At 44.2% G+C, this 21,559-nt stretch overlaps 1 protein-coding gene across 6 annotated transcripts in view; it reads left to right on the top strand.

Moving 5' to 3' along the window:
- The window catches only part of flad1 (flavin adenine dinucleotide synthetase 1), a 54,003-nt gene that overhangs the window by 14,307 nt on the left and 18,137 nt on the right, over window positions 1-21,559 (top strand). For 3 of the 6 annotated variants that reach the window (XM_060921474.1, XM_060921477.1, XM_060921476.1), the window contains 6 exons: window positions 1,408-1,573; window positions 1,828-1,911; window positions 17,682-18,441; window positions 18,991-19,138; window positions 20,209-20,307; window positions 20,694-20,883. In XM_060921474.1, coding sequence (XP_060777457.1) covers window positions 1,424-1,573; window positions 1,828-1,911; window positions 17,682-18,441; window positions 18,991-19,138; window positions 20,209-20,307; window positions 20,694-20,883 — 1,431 coding nt within the window. In that variant the 5' untranslated portion in view covers window positions 1,408-1,423. Of the gene's footprint in view, window positions 1-1,383; window positions 1,574-1,827; window positions 1,912-17,681; window positions 18,442-18,990; window positions 19,139-20,208; window positions 20,308-20,693; window positions 20,884-21,559 lie in introns of all 6 variants that reach the window. The other 3 variants (XM_060921473.1, XM_060921475.1, XM_060921478.1) reach the window with 2 other exon arrangements.

The raw sequence follows: 21,559 nt of genomic DNA, 5'->3' as shown, positions 1-21,559 counted from the left end.
CCAGCACTAAGTTTTGTCATCTGATCGGACGATTACCATTCAAGTTTTACTCGTCCTTGCACATACTTTAGTCATATCAGACATGTGGTTTTTCGAGCATAGAAATGGGTTTCTTTTTTGCTCCAGTAATTCCCATGTGGTCATTCTGGTGGTGATGAACACTTGACAAATCAGATTTATTATTAGTAGGTGACATGAAATCTGGCTGCTTCGTTTGCACAAACCTCACCCACTGTCGCGTTAGATTAGTGTCATTTCTTGGAAATTTGTGAACTGAATGTCCTGTTGTATAGGGATTTGAACATCCAAACACAACTCCACATTTTCCCATCATTATTTTTGTAAGATTCCAACAACAATATCCAATTTCATTGAGTAAACAAGCACGGAGCCAGATGAACCGAAATGACCCAGATAACCAGGGTACAACGTGTGACGTCATGCGAGATTAGCCCTGAGGCAAGGCTGCCTTGTTCGGGGATCTGGAAGCAGTGATTTATCAATAGTTTTGTGCTTGATAATAAAATAAGAAATAATTAATATTTTTCCTCCTAATACATTTTGGTTGTTACTAATGATATATGTTCATTTTAAAGCAATACCGTAAGGCATTACATATGCTTTAATTCTGGACAAAGGTGTGAAAGACTGTTCTCTATCGCTGTTACTGACAGGTAGTCAGAAAAAGTCGTAATGATTTACAGAAACGTAACATTTCTTTCTCCTGACATCTTCAGAGTTGGTGTGTCAGTTATTTCTTCAGCTTTTTCAAAGAGACGTTTGTCCTCTGACTTTGGATAGTTAATAAGAGTGCCTGTTTTGTCTGGCTGTAGTGTAATTTTAGGTTATAATGATGTATATCGGCGGCACGGTGGTGTAGTGGTTAGCGCTGTCGCCTCACAGCAAGAAGGTCCGGGTTTGAGCCCCGTGGCCGGCGAGGGCCTTTCTATGTGGAGTTTGCATGTTCTCCCCGTGTCCGCGTGGGTTTCCTCCGGGTACTCCGGTTTCCCCCACAGTCCAAAGACATGCAGGTTAGGTTAACTGGTGACTCTAAATTGACCGTAGGTGTGAGTGTGAATGGTTGTCTGTGTCTGTGTCAGCCCTGTGATGGCCTAGCGACTTGTCCAGGGTGTACCCCGCCTTTCACCCGTAGTCAGCTGGGATAGGCTTCAGCTTGCCTGCGACCCTGTAGAACAGGATAAAGCGGCTAGAGATAATGAGATGAGATGATGTATATCATGAGTGTCCGTTAATAGTAAATCATTGAGTTTACCTCATTCACATAAGTTCTCAAGATCAAGTCCAATGGCTTTGACTGTTAGCAGATTTTTTTTTTTTTTTCTGATGACTATAAGCATTCATAGACATGCTTGCCTCCCACAGAGTCTTTCTGCATATTTTCTGTAGCCTTCACCCCGGCTGAATGCTCCAGGCTTTACCTCGGCTGAGCAGAGCTGCGGAGAGGATTCGCCGTGTGGGAGCTCACTTCAGCAGTATGGCCCAGAATGGCAGCACTGAGAATGGAGAAGTGATCACAGCTGCCATCGTCATCATCGGCGATGAGATTCTTAAGGTGAGATGGTGAGGCCCACCAGCTATGATGTAATATTCGAGTAATATTCATTACACACAGAAAGCCATGGTGTGCAGACTTTCCAAAGAATGGCTGAAGGCGATCGTGAGGGTTGGAAAACTTCTGGTGGTGTTGTACAGATTATTTAGAAGCACGCCATTTTAGCTTCACGTCCCTCATGTGTGGTGAGACATTTTCTGGACTATTTTAATAATGTAACCATTCATCCATTGTCTATACTGCTTATCCCTCAGGATCGAGGGGGAGGCTGGAGCCAATCCCAGCTGACTTCAGCCGAGAGGCGGGGTACACCCTGGGCAGGTCGCCAATTATCGCAGGTCTTGAACATAGTCAAATATTAAACAAATTAGCCAAACAGTTGTGATCATATCCATTTACTGAAGCCAATGGAGCCTTTTATAGCTGAACCTTCTACCCACAGAACCAGTTACACTTGTCTTAAAATGTACATTCAGCATCACATTTAGAACAATTTTCTTGGTCTTGCCAAAATACCCGTTAGATTCAATCAGCCATTATTAGGCATAGGTGCTGAAACCTGATATTAAACAGGCCCCGGTGCTAAATTATTAAATACCATCGTATCATGAAACTCTGACATTATTGGTTCTGCTTTCAGTACTGGAGACATTAAGAAAATAGTTTTCCGGCATAAATGTTATCTTGCACATTTTATCTCACCAGCTCCATTTCTGATTAAGATCGCCTCAGATGCATTTTTGGTCTTTGCAATCCAGAAGAGAGATCCTTCTCTCTTGAAGCCTGTGTGCGAAGGGCAGGGCATGGGGCAGCTTCTCTCTCTCTCTCTCTCTCTCTCTCTCTCTCTCTCTGTCTCTCACACACTGCAGCACAGCCACACAGATTTCCTGCTCTTAGTGACGTGGCAGAGAGAACTAAATGCTCAAAAGTGCGGATACGCTTCATTAGAGACAATGCTGACAACGCTCATTGCCACAAGTGCAACAAGTCTTTTGCGTGTAAGGGTGGAAACAAGAGTGATCTGTCAAAACATCTAGCAAAAGACCATCACCTACAGATGCTACAAAAGTACCAATAAGAGAGCTGCCAGATTTGTATAGCGCTTTTAACAACAGACATTGTCACAAAGCAGCTTTATGGAAAATTAAAGACTTGAGCTAATTTTATCCCTAATTACCAGATTGATGAGCAGTATCGGTAAGAGTAGCAGTACTGTTAAAATCTTATGCTTGTGTCACACTGTCTCGTATCTTGCCACATAAGCGGCGTGTGGGTCAAATGCCAAGAAATGAGACGTATTTTGTCCAAAATTAAAGTCCTGTGACGTACATGGTGTATGTGTGGCGTATCTGGGGTTTGTATGTGTGTCGTATGATGTGTTGCCATGGCGTAACCGTTTCGTTCTTACGTGTGACGTTGCTACCTGCGGCGTATCTGCGGTGTTCACAGGTGGGTATAAAAGGTTGCCCCACGCTGTGTTCGTTGTCATTCGTCACAGTCAAGAAAGCATCATGCCAGCAAATAAGTCAGGACCCAATAAGGGAAGAGGGAAGACATCAGCCAAATCCCCCCAGCCAGCCCCGGTGCCATCTTCATTAGACACGTCAACTAAAGCGTTCACACGGCGTAATAGGTGTTCGTGGAATGTTCCCGCTGCATCAGTGTTGCATAGCTTTTGTTTTTATGGCGTACATATGATGCATGTGTGACATATCGAAGCTGCTATGTACAGTTGTGGTCAGAAGTTTACATACAGTGACATGTCATGTTGGATTTTATTTTTTATTTTATTTTTTTTATTTTACCAACTTTATTGGACTGTTACAAAATAAACATAAAAAAAAGAAATAAACATAAAAATAAACATAATACAGTAAGTCAGCCCAAAGGGGAGAACGCGAACGGGTGACCCATGCAAGGCGTTTCCCCGAAGGTATAAAAGAGAAAAATCATACAATTAAAATTAGACTAAATTGATCTGTGGCAACCACAGTCACGGTACACAGACCAAGTACATGAAAAGTCCGTATTATAGGTGGAGGTCAGTAATTCAAAGTACAGCTCTAACAGGGATGATTTGAAAACAGGGAGGCTACGGAATTTATCTGGGGAAAAATATTTACATACGTAGTTCCATGGTTTAACAATCCTATTGAAGAATGAGGCCTGATAAGTTGAAGTTCTGCAGTGTGCAGGTTTTAAAATTAATTTCGGATTTTGGGCCCTAAACCGGTCATGAGTTACAAAAGACACGTAGAGGTTTATGTTCAAATCTGTTTGGCCATTAATGCATTTATATACAAAGACTAAGTCTCTAATCTCCCTATCATAAGTCAGAGGAAGCAAGTGCAGGCTGTCTGTGTAAGTAGCATCCCCAATACGCTGTTGTAGTATTCAGTGCGTTGCACGCCGTTGGACTCTCTCTAACAGGCTTCTGAGGTTGACACTAGCAGGGGACCATACTTCAGACGCGTAACAGAGCTGTGACTTGACGAGCGACAAATATAAAGTCCTCCTCACTTGAATTTCCATCAGCAAGGGACAGGATCTTTTTAGAAAGCTAAGCATCCGGTTAGCCTTGTTGACTATTGAGCAGACATGCGAATCCCATTTTAAATTACTTGAAATAACCACGCCCAGGTCTTTTTCTTCGTCAACTCGTTGAAGGCACGTGCTGCCCAGGTGGTAGTCGTGAATGATTGGAGTTTTTTTCCACGTGACGGTCAATATTTTGCACTTGTTGGCATTATACTGCATGTTCGATTCACAACTCCACCCCTCGGCATTGGCTAGATCGCGCTGTAATTGCTCGCTGTCTTCGGATGTCAGGATAGTGCGAAAAAGTTTTGTCTCATCTGCATATAGAGCGACTCCAGTTTCTTTATCCACGACCTCAGGAAGATCGTTGATAAAAATAGTGAAAAGCACAGGACCGACCAGGCTGTCCTGAGGCACACCGGAGGTCACGGGCAGAGGCTTGGAGACCACGCTGTCAATTCCCACTCTTTGTGTTCTTTCCCCAAGATAATCTCAAAACCACTCTAGCAGATACCCATCGATACCGTACCATTTCAGCTTTTCGACCAGGATAGTATGGTCAACACAGTCAAAAGCTTTTGCGAAGTCCAGATATAAAATGTCCGATTGTTTGTTTGTTTTTGTCTAGAGCTTCACCGATTTTGTGAAGTACGGACAGAAGTTGTGTGACGCACGAGCAACTGTGCACAAAGCCATGCTGGAGTGATGTTATTAGTCGCGAGATGTGATCATAAAGTCTGTTGCAAACACAGCGCTCCAAAACTTTACTTACAACTGGAACCAAAGAGATAGGTCTATAATTTGCAGCAGGCTCCTTTGAGTCCTTCTTGTGAACAGGAGTGACGTCGGCACATTTCCAGTTTGAAGAAAAGCGCCCAGTTTTTAAGGAGTGATTAAATAAATCACAAAGACTTGGAGCTATTTGTGAGCTACACTCCTTTAGAATACGAGCAGGAATTCCACCAGGACCAGTGGCTTTTGTTACATCTAGATTTGATGGACAGTCACGCACTTCGTTGACGGTTAGCGTTATTTCAGCTATTTTTTCATCTGATCTCAAGGGACATGTATAACTACAAAAAGCTTTGTCTGAGTTGGGAGAAGTGAAAACGGAACAGAAATAGTTGTTAAACATTTCCGCTTTATCTGTGGGCTTACTAGCGCTTTGACCATTGTGAGGAATCACAGTGTCTGTATTTGAGCGATGAAATACAGACGGATGAATGTCATGGCAATATTTGGGCTTTCAGTAATTTCTTTGAACTGTTGTTTTTCTGTGGCAGAATGTACAACATCTTTAATTAAAAAAAAACAAACAAGCTAGAATTTGGTGTACAAGTTTTAATTTTCTTTGGGTTTTCATAAATCACTACGGTTAAAATTATACATACAGGGTCAAAAATTTACATACGCTCACTTATGTTATTAATTCAGAGGTGCTGAAACTTCCAAAATGTCTCTTATCTTGCCAAGGCTAAGGTCTCTTAACTTCCTGTTAGTGATCATGATTGACTACAGCTGGTAGCTTCTCTGTGCCTTCATAAAAAGGGTTTGTTTACAGTACTCATTGGATTGACCAACACACAGTAAAATGGGAAAGTCCAAGGAGCTCAGTGCAGATCTGAGAAAGAGGATTGCAGACATACACAACTCTGGAATGTCTCTTGGAGCCATTTCTAAACAACTGCAAATTCCAAGATCAGTTCAAATGATTGTATCCAAGTTATTGTGAGATGTAGTCACTTTGCCAAGCCACTTTGCTTCAAGATAACCCAAACGGTCACCCTGAGCTGAAAGGAAATTGGTTTGGATGGTCAGGAACAACCTGGGAACCACTATGGCACAGCCCTGCCATGAACTGGAAGCTGATGGATCACTGTCTACAGTTCAGCTCACCATAGACTAAGAGGCTGCTATCCAAGAAATAACCCCCTGCTCCAAAATTGACACCTTCAAGCTTAACTAAAGTTTACAACTGACCACATGGACAAAGAAAAAGCCTTCTGAAGGAAAGCTGTATGGTCAGATGAGACAAAGATTGAGTTGTTTGGCCACAATGACCACAATGTACAGAGGAACACTGTACCAGCTGGTGGTGGTAGTAGCAGCATCATGCTCTGGGGCTGTTTTGCTGCCAGTGGAACTAGTTCATTGCACAAAGTGGATGGAATAATGAAGAAGGAGGACTCCCTCAGAATTCTTCAGCATAATCTCAAACCATTGGAAATTTGAACATGATTGGGAGTCACAACAGGACAATGAACCCAAACACGCATTTAGAGCTGGTTGTGGAGGATAAAGCAGGCTGACATTAAGCTTAAAACAAGCCCTGACTTCAACCCTACTGAAAATATATGGACCGTACTTGTAAGTCTAGTCCATGCCAAGGAAAAAAAAATTAATTGAACTCTACCAATTCTCCATGAAGAGTCGTGAAATATCCAACCAGAATTCTGCCAGAAGCTTGTTCATGGTAAATAAAAAATGTTTGGTCAAGGTGAATCTTGCGAAGAGACATTTTATCGAAATATTAGGTGTGCTGTATGTATATTTTTGACACTGTATGTAGCCTTTTGACCCTGTGTTGATTTCAGAAAACCTGAGGAAAATTGTGTACCAAATTCTATTTTTTTGAAGATGTATGCTGTACAATCATTCTGCTACAGAAAAAGAACAGTTCAGAGAAATCATTGAAAGCCCAAATATTGCCATGATATTCATATCCAAGATGGCATTCATGTCATTGTAATGTAAACTTCTGACCACAACTGTACACACACACATATATATATATATATATATATATATATATATATATATATATATATATATATTACACCCCATTTCCTGAAAAGTTGGGATTTGTTATTTCATGTGAACTGACAAAATTACACACACACACACACACATACATACATACATACATACATACATACATACATACATATATATATATATATATATATATATATATATATATATATATATATATATATATATACACACACACATACACCCCATTTCCTGAAAAGTTGGGATTTGTTAATTCATGTGAGCCTTTATTTAACTTACAAAATTATCAAGAAAAGATTTTCAATAGTTTTACTGTCCAACTTAATTGTATTTTTTAAATATAAACAAAGTTAGAATTTCATGCCTGCAACACACAAAAAAGTTGGGACAGAGACAAAATAAGACTGAAAAGTTTACGGGATATTCATGGAACCCCATTTTCTAAGATTCCACAATAAGCAGGTTAACTGGTAACATGACTGGGAATAAAAGGAACATGAATCAAAGGCTGTCTTTGCAAGCAAGGATGGGTCGTGGCTCACTACTTTGAGTCAAAATTGCTGAGAGGATTGTTATTCAATTCAAAAAGAAAATTTCTCAACAAAAGACTGTAGGTCTTTCAAAATTTACAGTACATAATATTGTGAAAAGATTCAGGGAATTTGGTGACAACTCAATGTGTATAGGGCAAAGTCGGAAACCATTGTTGAATGTGCATGACATTCGAGCCCTCAGGTGGCACTTCCTGAGAAACCGTCATGCTAATGTGATAAATATAGCCACCTGGGCTCAGGAGTATTTCAGAAAACCGTTGTCACTTAACACAGTCCGCCACTGCATCCAGAAATGCAACCTGAAACTGTATTATGCAAGGAGGAAGCCATTCATCAATTCTATGCAGAAACACTGCCAATTTCTCTGGGCCTGAATTCATCTTAGATGAACCGAAAAACAGTGAAAACATGTGCTGTGGTCAGATGAGTCCACATTTCAGCTTATTTTTGGGAAAACCAGACATGGAGTTCTCTGTGCCAAAGATGAACACGACCATCCACTTTATGATCAGAGAAAAGTGCAAAAGCCAACATCTGTGATGATATGGGGTGCATCAGTGCCCACAGCATGGGTGAGTTGCATGTGTGTGAAGGTACCATTGATGCAAAGGCGTATATTGGGATTTTAGAGAGACTTGTTCATCAAGGCAATGTGTCTTCCTTCCAGGACAATGCAAGGCCTCATTCTGCACGGGCTACAACAGCATGGCTTTGTAGACACAGAGTGCTTGTGCTTGACTGGCCTGCTGCCAGTGCAGATCTGTCTCCTACTGAGAATGTATGGTGCATCATGAAGAGGAGAATCGGACAACGGCAACCACAGACTGTTGAGTAGGTGAAGTTTTATATTAAGCAAGAGTGGACAAAAATTCCAATTTCAAAACTGGAACAATTAGTATCCTCAGTTCTCATATGATTAAAAAGTGTTATTAAAGGAAAGGTGATGTAATACAATGGTAATAATGCCTCTGTCCCAACTTTTTTGAGTGTGTTGCATGCATCAAATTCTAACTTTGTTTATATTTACAAAAGTTGGTCAGTAAAACTATTGAAAATCTTTTTTTTTGCACTTGTCAGTTAAATAAAGGTTCATGTGAGTTAACAAATCACAGATTTTTGTCTTTATTGCATTTTGGAAAATACCCCAACTTTTCTGGAAATTGGGTTAGTATATATCTTATTGGCGAATTGTGCAGGGGAATTACTGTGGAATATTGGGAATGATTATGATTATATTCTGGCCTCCTTGACAGAGGGATTTCTTAGAAGGGTCTGGGAATATTTTTAGAAATCAAAATTGGGCCCATGGAGACTGTATTTGCACAGGGCCTAAATATTTGTCAGGCAGCCTTGGACCTGAGCAGTTGTCAGGACAGGATGTGTTGTTATAAGAAAATAATCCACATTGGGTTGGTGTGATATTGTCTGACACAAAGCAGGCTGACTTGGTGTAAGTGTCTAATTGCAGTAACTGTCCAAATGATGTGCTTCTTTAGTTGCTCAATCTTTCATCTTTATCCAAGAAAACAAATCACCAGTCTGGCATGTCAGTGCACTTGGTCCAAGCTCTGAACAATGTTTGTTTCTCAGAGTCCCCTTTGGCCTCCATCCTCTTTTATGGTACTGTTGACCAAGTGTGTGTTCCAAATGTGTTACTTGTTTTATTACCTTGTTAACGTCAAACAATTTGTTCTTGTCATATTTCTATTTCCTGCTTGTTTAAATGTGTGTTATGAATGCTGTTTTGCTTATTGTTAACATCTCTGTTTATTCATCATGCAACAACAAAAACACACCAGAAAATTTGGAAAACAGAAAAATCAAAAGCACATCATCAAATCTGGAAACACAACAGCAAACCCAAAAGTATAACAGAGTTATCTGAAAAGAGAAAAGGTCGGTCCTTTTTGATCATAACATGCTGTTTGCTGATTGAACACAGTATGCATTATTCTGAGAGACTGCAGAGAGCTAGTAGATGCTTACAGCGACAGGAAATATGACCCTAAATTAATCTACTGATGCTTTTATTTCTGTGTCTTTTTAACGAGGGCATATGCTGTCAACTTTTTACTCTTTATACTCATTAATACAAGTATGTGAATTTATTAAACCCACGTAAAGGAAGCTGGGTTATTTAGAAGAAAGAATTACTCCCAACTACAACCCTGTTTCCAAAAAGAATTGGGACACTGTGAAAAATATAGATAAAAACAGATTGCAATGATTTGCAAATCATGGAAACCTAATCTCATCTCATCTCATCATCTCTAGCCGCTTTATCCTGTTCTACAGGGTCGCAGGCAAGCTGGAGCCTATCCCAGCTGACTACGGGCAAAAGGCGGGGTACACCCTGGACAAGTCACCAGGTCATCACAGGGCTGACACATAGACACAGACAACCATTCACACTCACATTCACACCTACGGTCAATTTAGAGCCACCAGTTAACCTAACCTGCATGTCTTTGGACTGTGGGGGAAACTGGAGCACCCGGAGGAAACCCGCGGGGAGAACATGCAAACGCCGCAGAGAAAGGCCCTCGCCGGCCACGGGGCTCGAACCCGGACCTTCTTGCTGTGAGGCGACAGCGCTAACCACTACACCACCGTGCCGCCACATGGAAACCTAATATTTCATTGAAAATAGTACAAAGACAACAATATTGAAACTAAGAAATTTTATTGTTGTTTGAAAAATATATGCCCATTTTTAACTTTGTCAGCAACACATTTCAAAATAGTTGGGACAGGGGCATGTTTACCACTGTGTTGCATCACTTCTACTTTTAACAACACTCTGTAAACATTTGGGAACTGAGGAGACAAATTGTTATAGTTTTGGAAGTGAAATGTCCCATTCTTTCCTGATACTATTTCAGTTGCTCAACAGTTCAGGGTCTGCTTTGTCATATTTTCATTTCATATGTTTTCAATGGGTGGCAGATCTGGACTGCAGTCAGGCCAGTTTAGCACCTGGACTCTTTTACTATGGAATCATGCCACTGTAATATGTGCAGAAAGCGGTTTGGCATTGTCTTGCTGAAATAAACAAGGACTTCCCTGAAAAAGGCGTCATCTGTATATATTGTTCGGCATTGATGGTGCATTCCCAGATGTGCAAGCTACCCATGTCATGTACACTAATGCACCCTCATACCATCACAGATGCTGGCTTTTGAACAAGCTGGATGGGCCTGTCAGACTTCAGGCCAGTTTTCCATTTTGCCTCAGTCCATCGTAAAAGAGCTCGAGCCCACAGAAGGTGGTGGTGTTTCTGAATATTGTTTATATCTGGTTTTAACTTGCATTTGTGGATGCATTAATGAACTGTCTTCACAGATGATGGTTTTCTGAAGTGTTCCTGAGCCTAAACAGTGATTTCCACTACAGACACGTGCTTATTATTATGCAGTGTCAGGTCCCGAAAATTGTGGGCACGCAGTGTTGATTTTCGGCCTTGTCTCTTTCATACAGAGATTTCTCCAGATTCTCTGAATCTTTTAATGATATTATGTACCATAGATGATGTGATCCCCACATTATTTGCATTTTACATTGAGGAATGTTATTTTTAAATTATTGCACTGTTTGCCCACGCAGTCTGTCACAGAGCGGTTTTGCAAATTACTACATTCAGGGGTGATAGCGTTCCGGCGTGCCGCGCCGGATTTCCGGCGCGCCGTGGCTGGGGGAAAAAAAAAAAATCTAGTTCGCCCATTGTCCTGCGTCATTCTCAGATGCGCAGATAGACAGTAAAGGGAATTCTCCCTTTACTGTCTATCTGCGCATCTCAGAATGACGCAGGACAATGGGCGAACTAGATTTTTATTATTTTTTTTTCCCCAGCCACGGCGCGCCGGAACGCTATCACCCCTGTACGTTCTCTTTTTTTTAATTTACATTTAAGAGAGCATCCCGACTTTTCTTCAAAATAGAGTTGTATAAAACCATGAAGTTACTTTTCATTTAAGTCATTTTCCCCGAAGCTAACTTGATAATCAATTCAGAATAATGAAGGAGGAGGACTACCTCAGAATTCTTCAGCATAAACCATCAGAAACTTGAACACAACTTGGGACTTACAACAGGACAATAAACCCAAACACACATTTAGAGCTGGTTGTGGAGGATAAAGCAGGCTAACATTAAGCTTAAAACAAGTACTGACTTCAACCCTATTGAAAATGTATGGACCGTGCTTATAAGTGGAGTCCATGCCAAGAAAAAAAAACAAATTTAATTGAACTCTGCCAATTCTACCATGAAGTGTCATGAAATATCCAACCAGAATTCTGCCAGAAGCTTGTTCATGGTCAACAAAAATGTTTGGTCAAGGTGAATCTTGCGAAGAGACATTTTATCCAAATATTAGGTGTGCTGTATGTATAATTTTAACCCTGTGTTGATTTCAGTCAAACTTGTGCACCAAATTCTAGTGTTTTTTTTTTTTTTTTTTTAAATTAAAGATGTATGCTGTACATTCTGCCACAGAAAAAGAACAGTTCAAAGAAATTACTGAAAGCCCAAATATTGCCATAACATTCATATCTAAGAAGAAATTCATGTAAATGTATGTAAACTTCTGACCACAGCTGTATGTGCTACGGATTTTTAAGTGTGGACTTAAAAATACGCTGCACCCTGGCATACAAGGAGATTGTGTTATGCATCTGTGACAGTTCGTATGAGTGGGAGGAGTACAGAAGGACGGCAGGCCAGAACTGAGTTCAAAAAACTCTTTTATTTTGCACTTTTCAGTTGCAATACTCTCCAGCCACGCACGCGCACACACACACACAAGTCGTCTGGTTGGGGAGAGAGCTGTTCTCCTCTGCTCTCTCTCTCTCTTTAAATAGGGCGCGGTCACTGGGGAAGACACACAAACACGTTAATAAACATCAGGTGCAGTGATTCTGCCACTAACCTTCCCTGACTCCACCCTCCGGTCACAGACCGATGCTTGACCACGCCCCCACTGCCACATACCCCCACTGCCCGACTCAGGCCAGGTGGCTGTCCGGCCTGCAACCGACTTCCCCCCCCCCGACGGGAGAGGAAGTCCGCCACGACCATCTGCGCCTCCGGCCTGTGGATCACCTTGAAGTTAAAGGGTTGGAGTGCCAGATACCAATGGGTGATCTGCGCGTTGGCATCCTTCATGCAGTGGAGCCACTGGAGGGGCGCGTGGTCCGAACAGAGGGTGAAAGGGCGTTCCAGCAGGTAGTAGCGGAGGGCGAGGACCGCCCACTTGATGGCCAGGCACTCTTTTTCGATGGTGCTGTAGCGCCCCTCACGCACCGACAGCTTTCTGCTGATATACAGCACTGAACGGTCCTCCCCCTCCACCTCCTGGGACAAAACAGCCCCCAGCCCTCTGTCCGACGCATCCGTCTGCAACATAAAGGGGAGAGAAAAGTCAGGGGAGTGTAACAGTGGCCCCCCACACAGTGCAGCCTTCATCTCAGAGAAAGCCCGCTGGCATTGCTCTGTCCACTGGACTGGATCTGGTGCCCCCTTTTTAGTGAGATCAGTCAGTGGGCTGGTGACGTCCGAATAATTAGGTATAAACCTATGATAGTAGCCAGCCAACCCCAGGAACTGTCTCACCCCCTTTTTGGTCTTGGGCCTTGGGCAGGCCACAATTGCTGCTGTCTTGTTAATTTGGGGACGCACCTGCCCATTGCCCAAGTGGAAGCCCAGATACCGTACTTCCACCCACCCAATCGCACACTTCTTCGGGTTGGCTGCGAGACCTGCCCGCCTCAGCAACCTAAGGACAGCCCTCAGATGTTGCAGGTGCCGCGGCCAGTCATTACTATAGATAATGATGTCATCGAGGTATGTGGCCGCATAGGTGGCGTGGGGGCAGAGGACCCTATCTGTCAGCCGCTGGAACGTAGCGGGTGCCCCAAACAGCCTAAAAGGAAGTGTGACAAACTGGTGTAAGCCAAACGGTGTGGAAAAGGCCATTTTTTTTTTCTCAGGATAATTGAGTCAAGGGGATCTGCCAATCTGCCCCTTTGTCAAATCCAGTGTCGAGTAAAAGCGAGCCGTGCCTAGTCGATTGAGCAACTCATCAATACGAGGCATTGGGTACGCGTCGACTTTAGACACCACGTTGACTTTTCTATTAGTCTACACAAAACTGGACCGACCCGTCGGCCTTGGGTACCAAGACCACCGGGCTGCTCCAGTCACTGTGGGACTCCTTGACGATACCTGTTTTGAGCATGGCCTCAAGTTCTTCCCGAACCACTTTTTTCTTGTGTTCGGGTAGCCTGTAAGGGCAGCTGCGCACTACCACCCCCGGGGGCGTCTCAGTGTGGTGCTCTATGAGGTCGGTGCAGCCAGGCAGGGGTGAGAACACATCCGAAAATTCGGTCTGCAACTGGGCAACCTCTGCGAGTTGGGTCGGGGAGAGGTGGTCTCCACAGGGGACCAGAGAGGTACGCGATGCCAATGTTCCCTTTTGAACATCTGGCCCCAGCTCCGCCTTCTCTGGAACCACCGACACCAACGCCACGGGGACCTCCTCATTCCAGAGTTTGAGCAGATTTGAGGTGGTAAATCTGTAGTGCCCCACCCCTGTCCGTTCGCCTCACCTCATAGTCGACGTCCCCGACTCGCCGTGTGACCTCAAAGGGTCCTTGCCACTTTGCGATCAATTTGGAGCTCGATGTGGGCAAGAGTACGAGTACTTTTATCTCCCGGTGCGAACTCCCTAAGGCGCGTACCCCTGTAGTACAGGCGGGTTTGCCGTTCTTGGGCCTGCTGCAAATTCTCCTGGGTTAGGTGTGTGTGAGTATGTGGAGTTTTGCGCCCAGGTCAATGACGTATTGAATTTCATTTTTACTTGGTGAAGGTCCCTCCTCCCAATTTTCTCGCAGCACATCTAGAATGCCACGCGGCTTACGCCCATATAACAATTTGAATGGGGAGAACCCCATAGAGGCTTGTGGGACCTCTCGCACTGCAAATAACAAGAATTCGAGCCATTTATCCCAATTACGTGCGTCCTCACTTACGAATTTTTTAATTATATTTTTGAGGGTGCGACTGAACCGTTCAACTAAACCGTCCGTTTGTGGGTGATGAGCGCCGGTGCGGATCGGCTTAATTCCTAATAACCCATACAGTTCATTCAGGGTGCGTGACATAAACAAGGTGCCTTGATCAGTCAGAATCTCTTTGGGGATCCCAACTCGGGAGATGACGCAGAAGAGCGCTTTCGCAATAATAAAGTGAGCCGCCTGGAATACCAATTCCCGGTGGCTCTTTGGAATCAAAAGCTGCGTGACTTGTTCTTTAGTCTGAGTGTCCTGCGTCACACGGTATAATCTATCCTTTATAATAGAAAAATAGGGGAAGGACGGGGTGGCATTTGGCTGGAGCGTTTGACCATCGATTACTCTCACTTGGTCAAACGCATGCTGCAGAGTCTCGTCTCGCGACTGCTCTAATGGAAAATCCGCGAGTGAGTCCCCAATAGAAGGAGGGGCTGGCTGCTCCTCACTCTGACTCGGAGATGACATAGACGGCTCTGTGACAGCTGCTCCCGCCAGTGTGACACCGGGACCTCCCCCTGTTGAACTACGGCAGGACCCACTCTTCACTACATGGCTCATTAATTCCCCGAATCCCAGCCAATCAGTCCCCAAAATTATCGAGTGGGTAAGGCGAGGATTAACCGCCGCCTTTACTCTAAATTTTTCCCCTCGAAAAAGAATGTGGACCGACACTAAAGGGTAGTTGTGAATATCCCAGTGCACACACAACACCTTCACCAACTGTGCTCCCCCCAGTGCCTCGTCTTGCACCAGGCTTTGGTGAATTGAGGTCTGATTACAGCCAGAGTCCACCAATGCCTGATATGTATCCCCTTGGACACTCACCGGTATGCGATATGCTCCGGCCCGATCGAGGGCGGCTCCTGGCGCGTCGGGGATCCAAACCACCGCGCCCACCTCCATTGCCAAGCACTGCTGTTGGAGGTGGCCCAGCTCCCCGCAGCGCCAGCAAACCGGCCCGGGCTTCCTCTCTGCACCGGCGCTCTGGGGCTCACTCACCTGAGGGGGGGAAGAGACAGACACAGAAGGGGGAAACGGCCCGGCCCCGCAGGTGTGGCCGGCCCCCATCTCTGCGGTGGGGGAACGGGGCGAGGAGAACGGGACACAGAAGGGGAAAGAGAGGGAAGAAGAGGATGTCCGCTGTCCTGCCATCGGAAAAGCCGCCAAATGGTCCTCCGCCAGCTCAATGGCCTGATCCAGCGACGCTGGGCGGTGGCACTGGACCCACTCCGCGGTCCCTTCCGGTAGACAGGCAATGAACTGCTCTAGTACCACCCGATTGAGTCCCTCGGTGTCGCGGTTGTCGGCCCTCAACCACCGCCAGCAGGCGTCCCGGAGTTGCTGGCCAAACGCGAACGGCCGGCTGACTTCCTCCAGGCACAGAGCGTGAAAGCGCTGTCGCTGCTGTTCGCGGGTGCGCCCCACACGCTGGAGGATGGCCTGGTGGAGGTCGGCGGGGAGCTGTAGCGCGGCCAGCTGCGCCTCGCCCGTTAGCAGGGGGAGGAGGCGCACCACATGCTGTTCCACCGGCCAGCCCAAGGCCTCTGCTGCCTGCTCGAAGAGCATGAGGAAGGCCTCGGGGTTGTCATGCGGGCCCATCTTAGTTAGGGTGAGTGGGGAAGGGCCCGTGGAGGTGGTGGACCCTGCCGACGTGAGGAGGTGCTGGAACACCTGTCGATCTTCCTGCTGCGCCAACACCAGGGCCTCGAGCCGTTGTTCTTGCTCCTTCCAGAGGGCGACTAGCGCCTGGTGCTGGCTCTGTTGGACCGTGGCGAGGGCGTGGACCAGGTCCGTGAAGGGGGAGGACTCCATGGGGCTGTTCTTTTTCTGTGCTCCAATCCCGGGTTTCGGCACCACTGTGACAGTTCATATGAGTGGGAGGAGCACAGAAGGACGGCAGGCCAGAACTGAGTTCACAAAACTCTTTTATTTTGCACTTTTCAATTGCAGTACTCTCCAGCCACACACACACACACACACAAGTCGTCTGGTTGGGGAGAGAGCTCTCCTCCTCTGCTCTCTCTCTCTCTTTAAATAGGGCGCAGTCACTGGGGAAGACACACAATAAACGTTAAACACGTTAATAAATATCAGGTGCAGAGATTCTGCCACTTACCTTCCCTGACTCCGCCCTCCGGTCACAGACCGATGCTTGACCACGCCCCCGCTGCCACAGCATCCTAGAGTATTAGCTACTTAAGTTGGCGATGCTGTGATGTTCCTTTCTTACTGCCATGTATCCTGATACGCCGTACATACGCAAGGCTGAAATGCCAATGTGTGACACAAGCATGAACGATACACATCCCTTGCCATTATGTTAAATGATATAGCTTTAGATCGGAAAATGGTCGGCATGGTGGTGCAGTGGTTAGCACTGTCAACTCGCAGCAAGAAGGTTCTGGGTTCGAGCCCTGTGGCTGACAGGGGCCTTTCTGTGTCGAGTTTTCATGTTCCTCCCGTGTCTGCTCCTCTGGGTGTTCTGGTTTCCCCCACAGTTCAAAGACATGCGGTTAGTTTAACTGGCTGCTCTAAATTGCCCATAGGTGTGAATGTGTGTGTGTGAGTCTCTGAGTGTGCAGAAAGGAACTGGCCACCTTACTGCTACTGCAATTCTGGGCAAGTCAACCAGACATGGTTCGCCTCAAGCCTGGATCAGGTTCTGTAGTGACGACAACGAGATCAGAAAATGAACAGCATAAGAAACAGATTAGTGTAACTGTCAACAACTGCCATTTCGTTATTTGAAAAAAAAGATTCTAATAAAATTGCGAACCCTCTAGCTGGATGTCACTGTCCACTTTGCAAACCACAGTACTACACATTTTAAAACATGCCCTTCATCAGCTGTGCCACAGAAGTGCTTTTACCTTTTTATTTTATGCCTCAATGTGAAAAATACATATTGATTTCTATGTCTTTAGATTTTTAGATGTAATGCTCATTAGTAGTACTAATTGCCTGTACAGGATGTAGTGATTGTAACACAATACGTTTTTTTTTAAGAACTATACATCAAATATGATAAAAACTCTCAGAGATAAAATGTAAATGAGGTATAAATGTCATGGTTGGAAAAACAGATTGAAAATCTTATCGGGGTGCATCTTTATACCTTGTGTGTGTGTGTGTATGTGTGTGTGTGTGTGTTAGGGTCACACGGCAGACACGAATAGCACCTTCTTGTGCCGTGGCCTGCGCAAGCTGGGGGTCAGTGTGCAGCGCATTTCAGTGGTGCCTGATGTACAGGAGGTCATCGCTAAGGAAGTGGCTGCACTCTCTCCTACAGTAACACACCTGATCATGGCAGGTGGCATTGGACCCACTCATGATGACGTGACCTTTGAAGCGGTGGCGCTGGCATTTGGCGAGAGTCTGCATGCCCACCCAGAGCTCACACGCCTCATCGAGAAGTTCTTCGGCACCGTTGATTCGTCCAGTGCCACCATGAAACTTGCCACGGTGCCTTCTTCTGCAAAGCTGAACTACGGCCGCGACCCTCAGACCGGTGAGCCTCTGCGCTTCCCGTTGATCAGCGTACACAATGTCTACATGTTCCCTGGCATCCCTACACTACTGGAGCGTGCCTTCAATGGCTTAGTGCACCTGTTTGCCAGCCCGGGAACTGCTTTTGACACACGTGAGGTGTTTGTGGATGCTGATGAAACAGAAATCGCACCCATCCTGACAAGGTTGCAGTCGGAATGGGGAAAACGCGTATCACTCGGCTCGTATCCCGACTGGCTGAGCAACTACTACCGCGTGAGGCTGGTGTTGGACTCGGATAGTGCCGACAAGGTGGAGAAGGCTCAGGCCCAGCTGGAGGAGGAGCTGCCTGAAGGGAGTGTGGTGCGGCTAGTCACTGATCCTGTAGCCGTCGCTCCTCATGAGGTCTACTCGTTCGCCTTGAATGGTAATTATTTAAAAAAATAAAGACAGACAGGAAAGGCTGTCAATACAGACTGTTATTGAAATGTTAAGTGAAATAATAAAAATAAGAGGGTGTTACAGGGCAAGATTATAAGAGTGCATAGTAAAATTGATCACTGAGTAGTTTCCTTGGTTTTAGCGTGCAGATGGATTAAAAACTGTAAGTCAAGCAATGGGATATTAGCAAAGGGAGGAATCAGTGATTTAAATAATGCAGAACAGACTGGTTGTGTTCTGTTTTTTTTTTTCTGGTTGAGTCATGGTCTGTTTTTGGATCGGGTTGAAATGTACTCATACTGACTGGCAGCTTCATAATCAGAAATGTCAGCAATTAGCTCTGATTGAACTCGTGATTTGTAATAATCTCAGTAAACGTATAATCTGTAACATCTGTTTGCAGAAGTAGATTCACTTTTGTGCCCAACAAAAACAAAGGTTTGCCTTTTGTGCGATAGATATTATATCAAGCTATTTATTATTAAGATATTCGAAAGTAATTTTTTTTTTTTTTTAAATCTCAAATATTTTTCAGGATCACCACTGGGGGAAAAAGTGGCTTCAGCTCTGAGGACGATTGAGAAAGCACTGGATCATTACCGACTGAATGAGATCTGCATCGGCTTCAATGGTGGCAAAGACTGCACGGCACTGCTGCATCTTTTCTACGCTGCACTTAAACGGTGAGAAAAAGAGGAACGAGTATCAGATTTGTGCCACTTTCTGTCAGTCAAAAAAGACACTTTTTGGTACATTTGACTATTTATTATATTTTATGTGCATTACTTCAAGAGCATGGAATGCTAATATAAAAATGTGCTCCTTGAGCTGATCCACATTTTAGACATGAATAAGCTGTGAATTTTGTTTTATATTATGAAGAGAGCTATAGCAAGGATGTAGTAGTTTACCAGTATTCACTCAACATCCTTTTATCTATACTGCTTATCCACTGTGTTTTGTGGGTGAGCTGGAGTCAATCCCAACTGACTGTTTACCAGTATTCATGTTGTGAAGTTGGAACTAAGGTCAACTCAGCCTCAGTTCAAAGTAGGACAGCAAGAAATCCATAATCCGCAGTAAAGCACTAAATGTAACAGCAGTTTATTCCTAGATTTCTGAGCTTTTTCGAAGCTCGCTTCTAGATTTTGATGAACAGATATGATTCAGCAGTTTTGTTTCTAATAAAAACCCATCCAGTTTCTGTTCACACACATCAAGCTTTCACTTCCCTTCTTTTAATAATACTTAAAGTATCGGATAAAACCTTCAAGTTTTATCTCAAGCTGGAAAAATGAACATCTGTAATCAGCACCTGGTCAGTGACATTGCACTTTTGTATGTTGAAACACAACTGATAATCTTTATGCACATTTCTGCTTTTAACATCTCCTGAACATTGATGGTTAGTTCATTATCTGACATGGTGTTGGCGTATACTACAGTTTTGAGGTTAAATAGTTACAAAGACGACATTTTCTAAATCTTTTTTTTTGTTGTTTATGAGAATTGTAGTGCATAGAACTGGTCTAAAAATACTATCGTTTCATGCCAAAGCCCAGCTGATTGACAGAGGAACTGTGTATCCATTTATAATACGTGCATAAATGTGCCTCATGTATACTCTAATTTAATGCATGGAAAGATCAGGATGTGGAGGATTTCACCGTGGAAAATGCAGCACACACCACACTAATGCAATTTTTATTTATTTATTTATTTTTTTAAGCTATTAAACCTTCTTCCTCCTTAGCCGCTATCCAGACAGTAAAGACAAGGTGAAAGCTCTGTACATCCGAATTGTCTCCCCGTTCCCCGAGATGGAGAGATTTCTGCAAGACACTATTAAAAGGTAAATTCTTCATAACTGATTTATTATTATTACTAGTTGTGCCTCCATGGTAGTTCACAGTCTCGTATTACATGATTGACATAATATTGCAACACCTGTACAAATCAATTATTAATGAGAGGACGGTCAGTAGATAATTAAGATAAATGGTGAAACTGCTCAAGATGTGGCAGTAAAAGCAAAAAGTATTGCATACACGCAACCATACACGTGGTCTGTTGATCCCCAAGGTATTTCAACCTTGTTCTTAAATAATAACTTTACCTGCATCATCTGAGGAAAAACCCCTTCGGACATAATGTGTACAATTGTACACATGAAGTTCCATAGCATTTTTCCTTGTGTCCGAAGGGGATAAACAAAAGCACCGGTTGTGTGTTTTGCAGATATGAGCTGGACCTGTTTGCTGTGGAGGGCAACATTCGGCAGGCTCTGAATGAAGTGCATGAGAAGAGACCTGATCTCCATGCTGTTCTAATGGGCACCAGACGCACTGATCCATACTCGCATACTCTCACTGCCCTCTGCCCCACAGACCCAGATTGGCCTCCCTACATGAGAGTCAACCCGCTACTGGTGAACACACACGAACACACACTCTTGAATGTCTATCTTTGTGGGGACACTCATTGACATAATGCATTCCCTAGCCCCTTACCCAGACCTTAAAGCATATACGCAGAACCATGGCCTCATTTTTGTGTATAGATGCCTTGAGAGCTCAAGAATGGCATAGGAATAGTTTTAAGCGTTAACAATAAATCTAATATAGTAATTTTTATGATTAAAGTGATTTATGTAGGTAGCGGTCTGAGTGAATGACTTTGACATCCGTAACGTCACAGCAGGAAGTCTATCGGTCTCATCGCCATTTCCACTATACTAAAACACAGAGCTGACTGCAACTCCAATCCTCCATTTTGAGCTAATTTATCGCCATGCCGTGTAGAGGTGTTGCTGGCGGGTGCAGCAACATGACAGAAGGTGGATTTATGTTGCATTCATGGCCCAAGAATGTTCAAACTGCAAAGATTTGGACGTGTTTTGCGAGTTGTTCACGGGCACATTGGGTGGCTATGAAGTGATCTCTTCTCTACTCTGCACATTTTACTGAAGACTCGTACGAGACCGCTGATCTGTTGAAGAGCGTTGGCTATAAGCCCATATTGAAAGAGGGTGCAGTAGTAACAAAGAAAACTACAAGAAAAGGAAAGTATTTTTATTTTTTTAAAAAGCAAAGTTAAGTTGCACC

The sequence above is a fragment of the Neoarius graeffei genome, chromosome 5, assembly GCF_027579695.1.
Source record: "Neoarius graeffei isolate fNeoGra1 chromosome 5, fNeoGra1.pri, whole genome shotgun sequence".
Lineage (NCBI taxonomy): Eukaryota > Metazoa > Chordata > Actinopteri > Siluriformes > Ariidae > Neoarius > Neoarius graeffei.
This window is presented reverse-complemented; position numbering and strand designations above follow the sequence as displayed.